Consider the following 13,959-nt stretch of genomic DNA (forward strand, 5'->3'; position numbering starts at 1 on the left):
TTTAATTATAATAAATAAATAAAAAAAATAAATAAATATCATAAGTAAAATATTATTGCGATTAAAATTATATTTTAATCTTAAATTTCCTACAATTTTAGACTTAATTTTATTATTGAAAATTTGAAACCGTAGCATTAGATGCATTCATAACCATTTTATTAAAACCCTGATTATTTACGTCTTTCGTAAGATGGTTCAAACCTTTGAATACAGAGAAGTATAAAATTTTATTTCGAGAAATCTAACCATGATAATTATTTTACTTTTTAAGGAGATTTTTTCGTTTATTTTTGCAGCTGCACACTAGAAACAAATATCAGAATATCATTGTTTTTTTTTTTTTACTCACGGTATAACATCAAAGTTGGTAAAATTTCTATAGTAAATATGTAATCTAATTGGATTAGGTATGTTTTTGTTCAGATATCCACGTTTAAGCTATTTAACACGATAATAGTTTAATTATTTCTTATCATTGATAAAATAATTATAACATTTTTTAATTATTAAGGCCATACGTTTTGAATTAAACAACACAACATATCATCTTGTGTTTAGTCACAAGCAAATAAAAAATAAACTATGTATATATTACTAATATTATCTGCCTGAATCTAAAATAAAATCTTAAATATTCGGTTTTTAATTTAACCAATAAAATTAGTGTATAGGTACATTTTATGAATATAACAATAATTTTTCTAATTTAAAATCTGTTTTTAACCATGAAATCATGAAACTTTAAAAATATGAATTTAAAAATGTTTAAAATATTTACTTCTTTAAAGACATTATACATCATCTGGGTAATATATTATACACACTCATAATGCATATTTTATACTTAGCAAAAATCATAAATTACCGGTATATCCCAAAAATAGAAAAGTGTTCTTCAAAACCTACGCTTCATAAACACAAAATATAGTAGCATTTTCTTCCGTTTCTTTTCCGGCATAATATTACTTATAAATTATTTCAAAACATTTGGCGTCAAAAATAGTTACATTACGCTCCAAATAATCACATATATAACTATACAGGATTGAGTTCGTGTAATTATTCCTATAAAATATGACATGTTATTGTATCTTATATCATTGAGATTTATCTTATTAAATAATAATAGTATTATTATGACTATGTACATTGATTTTATGTTTAATAAAAAAATTATTGTGTATAAATCAAATTCAAAGAATAAAAAAAAAAATATCTGTTGTAGTTCATTGTTTGTGTAAGAATTGATCATTGACATATTCTTTTTAATAAAATGTCTTACACTAAAATATAAATATTTTAATAGTGTTATATCACTTTTAATATAATGCTAACTTAAAATACTTATTAATCATAAAGACGATTTTATAAAATGTTTAATATATACAGTTTATAGGACAAGCTGTTTTTTTATATCATTATTCTTGTCTTAAAAGTTTAATGACACTCTAAAATTGTAATTACGGTATTTTAGTTAGTATATATTGGATAGTTTACCTGTAAATTATGTAATAATGATACCACGGGTGGGCAATAAGCTTTAACTCGCTTTATGTACCTTAGCTTTTAACTATGTTAGGATATAAAGATTTAGTTGCATGAACTATAAATAACCGATTGAATATGATATGTGTACTTAGTCTATTTCTACCTCATCAGTTAATATTAATATGTGTTCAGCCGTTACCGACGTAAACCTAATATGTGGTTCTAAAATGTGTGATTTTAGTAGTTCATTGGTTAAAAAAGTAGTTAAATTGTAGTAATCAAAAATAATATAATATTTTTGATTAAAATAAGCTTATATGTGATAAAATATTACAAAGAGGGTGTTGCGTATAGTAATATTCTATTGTATACGCACAATAGCTGATAAGATAATAAAAAACTGTTTTGGCGTACTTACTGATTGTATGTGAATCCGACTGAAACATTAATAATTAAAGAAATCAGAATGATAACAGATGAGTTTATTTTTGTTTTGATTTCATTAACGACTTTTAAACATGTTTAGTTACAAAGAATTTTAATTTTAATTATAAACTTCTATTGTATAGATTCAAATAAAATGGATAAGAAATAACACAAAATTGTTTTTTAAAGTTGTATTCTCTGATTAAGACAACATTAATTTAAAGATAAATTGTTTATTTTTATATTATAAGTTATTTATTAACAAGACAGATCAATCAACGATATTTTAAGACAAGGGTGTATGAAGAATAAATTGAATTGTCCTTATAGTAATTTAACATTTTATGATTCAAAGATAACTTAAAATAAATAAATAAATAAATGCTGGTTACAATCAATGATATATGGAGATATGGAGTTTATTTACAGCAAAATAGAATTAGGTTGAAAAGTCTAAAACATGTTATTTGAAGGTAGATAAAAAAAAAAAAAACTGTTGGTGATTATTGTGTACAAATAAAAAGGTTTTTAATTTTTAATACTCTTAATTCTGTTAGAAGGTGAATAATCCATTTTATTCAATCAAATTCCATCAAGGTTTAAACCGTGAAAAAAAAAAAACTAATGTACATAATTATAAAACAATGCCACGGATTTTGTACAAACTTGTTGTAATACAACGATCTCTCTTAACGATTAAAATACTAATAAGTAAAACAATCGTTATCCTATTACTCGTAAATGGAATCGTCGTTCAGCCTTTTTTTCTTCATTCGTCTATTTTGAAACCATACTTTTACCTAAGACACGATAAATGTAAATTACACGTTTATATATTATTTATAAATTACACTATGCAAGATAATCAATAGACGGTATCATTTTGTATTAGTAAACTAGATGTTTTTATGTTACAATACTTATAATATTTGTTTACTTTTAATTTTTTAAGTATTTTAAAATTTTAATCATAAACATATATTTTTTTTTAAATTTTAATATATAATTGAAATAACAACATATGATTTACATGCGATTTATGTTTAGTATACATAAGTTGTAGCTAAGTTTAAAGCATAACAACTTTTAATAAATTCTTGTAATTTTTATTAACTAATATTGCTTATAGATGAAGTCAGAGCATAAAACATATTAATCCAAATGAATCAAAGTTTTATAACCATCAATAAATAAATTCAACTGATTACGTCTACGATCGACGTTAAATTCAAATTGATGTACAAGCTTACAAAATATGTGTTACCAACGAGAAACGGAAAGATAATTAACGATTCATAAAAAAATCCTAACATAATATGAATAATAACAGAATATTCTAAAGTATAATAATTACTTGTCGTTCTGTGAGGCCAAGTATTAAAGCCACTTCGTACCGTCTTAATCGAGTCAAGTATTTACATTTCTCAAACTCTCCCTCGAGCCACCCCAATTGATACTTCGTAAACGCTGTTCTAGATTTTCGACATTTTATGTTGTGTTCGTTTACTAAAAAAAAAAAGAAAAAAAAATAATAATAATAATAATAATAACAACCATTAAAATCATATGTGCTGCAAGGGCGGATTCGGGGGGGGGGGGGGGGGGCACTGGAGGCAAGTGCTATTCCCGTTGTAAAAAAAATAATATTAAAAAGGTTTGTATTGTGGGGGGCTATATCTATATTATATAATTTTTCCTTTAAAGTGCTCTGATCGTAATACGTACTGAATCCACCCTTCATGTGTAAGGTTAGTACCTATGTATATATGATAAATTGCTGTGAGCTTATTATCGTCGAAAATATTTCAGAGTTAGACAAATAGTGGACGAACTCAGTAAAGTTAATGTAACAGTTATTCTATTTATTAAGTTATACATTGGCAGCAATGTAAGTTCATAATCAGTGATATATTATATTATAAATATTATCAATAGGTATACGTCATGATAAAATTCTCTTTTATCACTATTATAATACTACATATTATTCTCCATGACGCATTATAATTAGGATTTAGGACTTAGAGCACACGAATTTATTGAAGAAATATGTAGGAAATCATAGTTTGACTGAAATATATTATATTATACTAGTATATACTAATCATTTAAAATATTAACTATTATTGTTTATTTTATTAAGTCTATAATATGTATATTATCTAATAATAATAATGCTCCGACTTTTATTTGTCTTTTCTAGGGTACTCGTAATGTAATATTTATTAGATGATTTTTATATTTTATTATATTTCATAACAGTTTATATTGATCACTTATCTAACAAAATTTTGTGTTATAATGTAATTTAAAATAAGCTACGTATAATTTTCGTGTTAGTTATAATCATAACTATTTTAAATACGTTATTAGGTAGGTACTATTTAAAAAAAAAGTCTCGACAACATAATTTCATTTATAAAATTATATCAGCTTTAAAAATAGAAGTAACCTAAAATTAATAATAATTTGAATAAACAGTTATCAAAATATATTTTTAAATTTGATAATTATAAGCTTTCATCTTTAAATTATTAGATATTTAGGTTTTACAAAAAGTAAAGGGTTAAGTTCCAAATAAAATATGTTAAATATTGAAATTTGCGAGTATATATTTTTATCTTTTTAAACATTAATTTAATAGAACTATAAAACATTTAAATAATCAAATAAAATAAAAGATTTGAACAATCATTTTTATAAATAGTTATAAATTTAATTTTACTTGTAAACTTTTATAAATCTAAATTTATATGATATATATTTAGATTAACTTAACTATTTATTTTATTCATATGTTACAAAAATAAGTTATGAAAAAATTACATTAGAAATATCAATTTAAATCATAAATAAAAAGAAATAATTTAAGTTTATTATATAAAAATATTGCTTATAAATATAACATTATTATTATTATTTTTTTATTACATAGTTTTCACAATCAATAAAAAAGTTGGTCATCAAATTATTTTAGGTTATATTTTTTAAGTACCTATAATAATATATTATAATAACGTACCTCTGTATACTGTATGATCCTTTAAGACTTAAGTGGTCACAATAAATTTACGTAAACAATCACGAAAATTACGTATAATAAAAGGGATCCTATAAGAATATGTTAAGACGATTCAAATGAAAATGTCCTTAGAAAGAACATTTTTAATTTGTAATAAAGATTAAATTGAAACATTAAATTAGTAACAATTCATAATATAAATATGAACTATTGAAGTTATAATATTATAATATTATATAAGATTTAGATTAAAAAATATAAGGTGAAAAATAACAGTTTTGGGATATAGTGCGTAAAACTTTATTGAAACTTCTGAATAATAATACTTTTCAAACTAAGTTGTAATCATTTCATTTTTAAAATAATAAAAATTCTAAAAATATCTTATTTGAAAATATATTGATATTTTATCTTACCATATTTGATACGCATCATAAACTCTTATAATAGTTAAATGTTAAGGTATTCCCTGTAGTAAATAAGCGAAAATCTATATGAACAAAAAACATAGTTATAATTGCAAGCAATTATAGTGGGCGTTTAAGTTAAAAGCTCTTAGTATAGATGAAATACCGAAACACGTTGCAAAATTACAATATTATTATTTATTCATTGATAGTTTTCAATTAATTCACAATAATTGCTATTTTGTATTACTGATAGAACATCTTAAATAAATACATTTGGTTGTTTGTTTGCATGTAATTTTACTCAGTTATTCTAGGCACACTATATAGTTATATAATAATATATATCAGTGGAGGTTTAAAACTATCGTTATTTAAAGAAAAAAAAAAAACCAAAAAATTATTCTAAAGATTGTTATTAATATGTAATTGGTTAAAACACGATACACAATATCAGCGAGAGTAATTGTTTTCTTGATAAAACTCTATTTTACTCCCACAAGAAAAGTGGTTTAATTATTAAGTTATCGCTAATACCCAAATATTATACTTTGTTCGTTGGTAATAAATTGTTATCAGTATAAATACATATAGTGGCATTTTTATTAATAATTTTTATAGTATCTAAGTTCTTTTAAAATCTTGTAGGTATGTTTAATATTTTTATTATTATTAATATAAACTATTATTATTATTATTTTTAATTAGTTTGATTAAAAAAGTATCGTAACTTTTACGTGATTGAGCCATTGAGGTTTTCCATTTTCTGGAATCCCAAAGGAAAACGTTTTCTTTATTATGGTGGTGTTTTTCGCCTCTTACTTCCATATAATATATAGGTATACAGTTTTCCAATTAAAGTCATAACGCACGAGTATAACAAAGGTAAACACTTGAGATTAATAGAAGTAATTTTAGAAAAAACTTTTGTTGGTTATACTTGTGTTCCATGAATTTGATAATACATTTGAGAAATGCAACAAGTTTTGTTTGTTTTATTTTTCACGCGAATATTGATATCATAAAACTGTTGTTGAAATTACTTAATTCAAATTATAATCTGGAGGGTTTGGGACAAAATTGTTTGACTTTAATTATCAAGATGTGAGTTTGTAAATGGCTTGTTTTAAAGCTTACGACCGCCATTTATGAGTACCTTCAATCATTTTTGATAACATAAATTTTTTCGGTGTTAAGTATAGAAAATCGTTTGTAAAATTATAAATCTAAATAAAATAAAACAAATACTATGTTTAAGTATAATGTTGTGGTTTCTTATTTTCACTTTACATATTTTTTTCTTATCTCCCTTGATTCTACAATAAAGGGCGGAGATGCATTAGTATGCAGGCCAATAATTAATTATACTCTGATCTTCGTAAAAGTAAAAGTAAAAAAAAAATCTTCAAAAGGTTGAATAATTAATAACGAACAAATGATTTATACTATAGCCGTGTATCTTCATTATTTTTTCAGCTGAATCTTGAAGTATACATAACTCATTGTGGTGTTTGTAAAGCAGATGTTTCAAATACTTTCAATAAAACAAAGTATACCATTTATTTAGAAATGTCGTTTTTATTTTATAAAAACGTTACAAAACTATAATGTTATATTCTTAAGACTTTTATATTTTTTCCACATAATTTGTTTTTAAATTTATCAAAATTTTGACTCACTCGGATATCTTTTTATTTTTCTTAACTCAAAAGATCTTTCAAAGTTATAACATTCATTAATATTATTTTACTCAATTTTCAGCCGCAAAAAGTCCCAAATACTTCAAATAATTTATTATGAAATCGGGTAAGTTAATAAGTATTTTTAAATACATGAAAATAAAAATATAAAATATTGTATAAGTGCATATAGATTAAATAGTCGAACAGTTATTTTGATTCGCTGATATCGGAATAAACCATGTTGTCTTGTTCTATCTTTGGAATTAATGTCAATTCAATTATTTCTAAAAATAAATGTAGTTAGAATCTTTATTTTACAATTTAACCATATATTTTGTAATTTCTAAAACATTTTTATGATTTTTGATAGATAATTAGAAAATTAAATTAATTGATAGTTTTTATATTGTCTTTATATTTTGATACCTCAGTCATAATAACTATAAAAAACCATATTGCATTGAAGTATGATTTTTTATTTTCATAGGATCTCGTTCACGATATACTATACATGACTTTAAAATTTAAATGTTTAGTTATTAGAGTTTAGGAACATAGTTATTAAATAGATTCCTATATTGAAGTGTTTAAATCGTTGGAAATATAACTATTGTACATTAAAAATGTCTAACTCATGCGGAAGAAACTTTTAGTTTCTAGTTTAACAAACTTTATGTTTGTACACCAAAACAAATTTTCCTGGCATATGTCAAAAAAGTATATCGTTTGAAAATCATCCTATGAATATATTCTATTTAAATATATTACTTTTTTTTTTAGATTTATTCAGTTATAAAAGATTTAGTTTTGAAAAATGTGTACATTCATTATTCTAAAGTTGTTATGAAATATATTATACTTATGTGTGATTATAAAGTAGAGAAATAAGTATTTATTTTATTATGATAGCATTGAAATCAGTTGAATAAAATATGAATATCATTAAAATTTTTACCTCTAAATAAATTTCATGAATAAATAATCCTACGCATTTGGCTAGTGATATTTTCATAATATAATCCTAATTTTTTATGATTTTTTTTTTTTTTTATCAACCCATTAGGACCTAATGGTTAAGCTAATAGATACAGAAAAGGTAAATTAACGATTTCATCATAAAAATATATTATAAGGTTATTTTGTTAATCTCTGCGTCAATAAACCCTACAATACGTATATTATAGCATAGTATAATAATAATAATTGTTGATACTAATCCTTTGTATTTGTTAATTGATTTATAGTAAATTAAAATAAATTAACATCCAATGTATAACTTAAATTTTGTGGTATAAAAAATTATTTAGTGATATATCGTTATATTTTGTGTATTATACTATAATAAGTTATAAAGGTTAAAAAATCTAAATAGGTATTTAAACAATGAGCATGATGTATTAATATTTAATTTATATTGTCAGTAGCTTAAACATACAATACATACGATAAAAGAGTTATTGAATATTTTGTGTATAATATATAAATAAAAATCACATTTTATGATATTAATAATAATAATAATAATAATAATAATAGTTTTTAAAAATTTTTAAATGTTAAAAAATTATTTTCATTGTCATGAAAAGTTGTATAAAATATTAAGACTAAAAGTTTATTTTTTATTTATTTAATGTATTGCAATAAAACTAAGTAATCAAGTAGTTTTATTAGTTCAATAAAATATGTAATAAAAATATGTTTTTTTTTTTTAATCGTAAAATTCAACTCCTACCTAGAGCTTAACCAAATCCTCTAACATAAAATATATCTAAACCTTTCAATTTAAATGTCTCCGTCAAATCATTACATTTCCATATTATATATCTAACCATATACTTTATAATGATCCCTCTATTTCTTTCACCTAAATGTGTAAACACTTTATAAAATATTTTGTTCCCATCTACAAAGCTATCGAAATCCACTCCAAACCAACCTATTAGTTCTCATCATTCCTAGTGTACCTGAAAGATACTTAAAAAGCAAATGGTATCGTGATCTAATAGCTGAATAACTCAATATATCTACGTCAAAAAGTCTTCAAGGGAAGTCCTCTTCACCCACTTACAAATAATCGAACACCCATTTTGCAGAGTTTGAATTTATTATAAATAATTATTTTATGAACTGTATTATTAAAAAATAACTTAAAAACACTTAGATTATAAACTTTTATTCTGTAACACAAACGAAAATGGCGTGACATGTTTCAAAAATCTTGATTACTATTATTTAAATAAACTACTCTAATAATTTGAGTAATATAACTTAAAGGAATAATACTTTTTTTAAACTATATATATAATATAACATGTACCTATTATGTTAAAGTATGTTGAATTATAACATTTATATTTTATGGTTTTTATGAGTTTTTTTACCTAGCAATAATATATTTGATAGATTTAAATTTATCATATGTGATTATGTAAAATGTTTCTTACTTATAAATTATAAGTTATACTTAATATTAATATAATCATTGGTATTTAAAAACTTTAAACAATCAATGAAGAATTATTATAATATTTATTGTATATTATAGCCATATTTTTACTTTTATTTTCAATTTATATTAATTATGTTAATACGACTTGAAAATAGACTTAAAAAATAAACTTAATAGAACTTGAAAATATAAATTAATTACCTTTATTTTCAAAAGGATAATTTTATTTATATATAAAAATTATTAAACATTTTAGATATTATATTTTTTAATAATGTTACGTTTAAACATTATTGGATACTCATCTGCCAACACATAAGAAAAATCTAGTATAAATGTAAATTCAATTAAAAATATTTTTGAAACATTATTTTATCACATTTTTATTTTCTCCATAATTTATTGATGATAAAATAAATTGCACATTTGTTTAAGTATTTGTAAATAAATATTTTGAACGGATATCCATTACCTTGGAAACTATAGGATAGACTATAGTAATGATAATATTTCGTACCTTTACGGGCTGAGATTGTTGGAAGTTCGCCACCGGCAACCTGTTTGGCCAAATCTTGCAGAGCAACCGGTTCCGTGACCTGTTCCCAGCAGCATTCTTCGGGAAAATCCTGACGGAAGTCCCTTTCGTCGTCGCCATTATCATCGAGATAGTAATCGTAACAATAGTAATAGTTGTCGTTGTCGTCCATGTCACAACGTTTGGTCCAGCTATCACACTGTCCTGGTATCCGGAAGCACCAGCGATATTTAAGCAGAGAGTTCGGAAATGGAGCGTCGCCGTCGTCGGTCTCGTGCTATTTGTCCGCGGCATCGACTCAAAGGGACCGATTCATGGTCTTCGAAACCGCTCCTACGAGTACAGGCCTCGCACGTGTCCACTATTTATCGTGAAAAACATTATTATAGTATTTATTTGTAAGTACAGGGTGATTCTTTTAACGGTTTAACATTATTTTTTTCAAAAAGCTTTAATGTTCTTAAAAATGTATTTTTTGCATAATCTGGATTTAATATATGTTTACATATCTTATTGAAAACATTCATTTTTTGTTTAATATTCTTAAACAGAATACGAAATTTAAAATGCACGTCATCATTTAAAAAAGTCAACTAGAATAACTAGAAAAAATGAAATTCCTTTCAATCATTTTATTTTTACATATATAGTGGCTTTAAATTATATAAATTGTTTTTTTTTTTTTTTTAAATCTTAAACGTTTTAAGAAAATATGTTTTTACAATTTTTAAAAGAATTATATAGTACCTATCTATGTGACAATTTATGCATATGACTTACTTCAAATTTTATTGCGACGTATGTTATGATATTATAATATTATCACAAATGTCTAAATTTTCGTATCAAAATAATTACATATAACAAAATGTGCAGTGTCATGCTTGTCGTCATTTATTGTCTATAAACAATATAAACTATTATATATTACATGTTTTAACACCGACCAAATCGTACTGATCACACATTTTATCCCTTTTAATAATCATCGTCATAACGAAAATTTTGTTTTGCATTTCTATATAAATAAAATATCGAATATTATTTTGCATAATTATATATGATAATATATTATTATTGATTGAAACAGTAAACATGGTGGTGGATAAAATTCACGATTATTCATAAATATGGTTTGAACTTTATACGTTCATTGAATAGCTGAATCACAGTTAATAGCATGTTGCAATTAATAGCCCGAATATATACAACTATACGTAATGTTAATATTATGTTACACTTATTTGTTTTAACCAAAGTAAGAAATTCAGGTAATAAATAATGTTATAAATGTCTATTAATTTAAATAGAATAAAATGCAGAGTTAATATAATTGTTTAGTTAAATTGTACTAGTTTAAAAATTAAATTAATTTATCATAAAAAACTTATAAATGGCTAAAATTACTTTTTTGTTGAAAATGAATATTTTGACTATTGACATTTGTATAATTATTTAAATCCAACTCGTTAATTCCTTTATACTGCATATTTTTTTTGGTTATCTGAGGTTGTATATTATGTAAACAGATAATTGCGATGATTTCCCAGAGCCCTTAAATTAACAGAATCGAAAAGTAAATACCTGTGGTTTGATATTTGGATGGATTTTAGACCGTTAAAAACGACTTTGGTGCTACAAAAGTCAAGAAGGGTAAACACAATATATATTAGGATCGGATTATTATAAATCCAAGATAGGTAATGATTGTTTCCATTGGATGTAGATGCGTGCCGAAATAAACTCGTTAGATACTATTTAAAAACTCAATGTACTATCAATCGATTACATTATTTACAAATAAAGTAGATTGTTGATTGAACACTTTTGCTAAAAAAAATAAAAATATTTTAAGCACCGATAATCTCGACAGATATTATTATAATTTATTATACTTTGTAGATTCTTTTTTCTGTTTCTTCTGATACGTATTGAAAAATCAGTGATATATACTTCTTTAAAGCTATAAAAAAACGTAATTTAATTGAATAATGTTTTTAACAACAATAAATTCAGGTAAAAGTAAATAAAATATTAAAATAATATTATAAAAGTTGTTCTTAAAATAGTGTTTTGGATTTCGAGTAAAATGAGTGAACTACTATACCCGGGTTTGACGGTATCGTTGGCCACACCTATATTAATTTTATAATGTAGATAGAGTTAAATATATTATACTATTTTAAACTTATTTGGAATGTTTTCAAGTATTTTATAATGTACTAAATCATAGCGTATGTTTATGAGTAACTGCCGGAACTGGAGGGTTTGTCTCAGCAATGAAAATGTACTACATGAGCGTCATAGACATACGTTCAATAATACAATAATATTGTCAATAGAAAATCTAATATATACTAAATATTATATTTATTTAGAAATGCCATTATGTCAACGTAGAATATTTTTCATACTATTTAATTTTTTTTCTTATTTATTTTATTTGAAATCCAAATATTAATTCATGATGTGCTCGTTAAAATGGTATCCAATATTATATGATATTTTAGGTACGTAAGTAAAAATGTATACAATCATATACAACAATTTTTAGTAGATAATTATTACTTGATATATTTTAATTTAAAATACTGATAAATGGACATAATTTTATGGAAAAAAACTTGGGAATGTAAATGATTATAAATTTTAATCAAATATTGTAAAGCCAGTTATTTACACACGCCTATTGTCAGTTAAGTAATATTTTATTTAAATTAAATTAAAATTGTTTTTTTAATTTTATATTTTAATATATAGGTAATATATATATAGATACTCAAACAGTTAATATCAACTGACAAATAATATTATAAAAAATAAAATTTGAAGTGCCTATAATGAAAATTTTGTTTTTGCACAATTTTGCACATTTTAACATTTTAAATGCACATTATTTAGTTATTAGCTGTTCAAAAATCCGGTCTTTGGTCATTATAGTATACAAATTTACTTTATTGGTTTAAATAACAAAATGTATGTCAAAAGCGCCAAACCTGTTAATCTATGTATTTCTGATAGCAAGATATTCGGATTTCATTGCAGGTATAAGAAAAAAAAATGTCAAGTAATTTAATATAAATTATAAAATTGACAAATTACTATGTAATTCAGTCCATCTCACCGACGGGAGAGCGATCTTTTCACCCCCACAAGGACGCCCCTGATCCCAAATCAGTTATAAAATAAACTTTATTTATTTAATATTTATTTTGATATCCACACTTTGTCGACTTTCAGATATACCCTAATAACGTAATTATATATTAAGTCACCCCGTTAAAACAGCACGGAGACTATTTAGGTTAGTAGGAATACATTATTATTGTTATATTATAGACAATCGTAATAATTCAACTCCTCTTCTTTAAAGAACACACGTATATATGTATAATATTATTTACATTGCACACTGCGATAAATACAGCGATAGCGAATAATGACGGAATTATGATAGTAACAATAATAATGGTATACGTAATTTATTAGATTTAAGATTATTCACATGCCATATTGTAGGTGTACCTCTGTAGTCTGTGCATTAAACCTACGCGGCGGGGTACGGTTACAAGCAGGCACTTCGCTCGCACCGTCTTTAAGTATTTCGCATCACACCTCGCGCGATTCTTTGATCGTATACACAACAACAACAAACAACTTACGTCTCGTGCAAACGTATTTATTTATATAATAATATACAATACAGTATGGTTTACATTATTCGAGCAGTTTACCATTCTGTTACATCAGTGTTAGGTTGATGTATCTTGTCATGTGTGTGACTACGATTTGTCTTATCGTGTTGTAGTTCTATATTATTATACTTGAATACGGTTACATAATATATGATATATGTATATAACATGATGTGTACACACATAAATCGTATTATAAATGTGCACAATATCTGTGGCTGGAGCAAAACATTTTTGAAGTTTAGTTGAACG

General features: G+C 23.9%; 1 protein-coding gene across 1 annotated transcript; it reads right to left on the bottom strand.

Moving 5' to 3' along the window:
• Nucleotides 1-2,437: 2,437 nt before the first annotated feature.
• Nucleotides 2,438-10,385, bottom strand: LOC112598026 (homeobox protein Hox-A9-like). The gene is made up of 3 exons (XM_025344330.1): nucleotides 9,995-10,385; nucleotides 3,272-3,423; nucleotides 2,438-2,717 (listed from the first exon to the last, which is right to left on the bottom strand). Exons 1-3 carry the CDS (start codon nucleotides 10,182-10,184, stop codon nucleotides 2,649-2,651), a joined length of 411 nt encoding a protein of 136 aa, XP_025200115.1. The 5' UTR covers nucleotides 10,185-10,385; the 3' UTR covers nucleotides 2,438-2,648.
• Between the last annotated feature and the right edge of the window lie 3,574 nt (nucleotides 10,386-13,959).

This window comes from Melanaphis sacchari, unplaced genomic scaffold (genome assembly GCF_002803265.2).
Source record: "Melanaphis sacchari strain LSU unplaced genomic scaffold, SCAv2.0 Contig44_pilon_pilon, whole genome shotgun sequence".
Taxonomy (NCBI): Eukaryota; Metazoa; Arthropoda; class Insecta; order Hemiptera; family Aphididae; genus Melanaphis; species Melanaphis sacchari.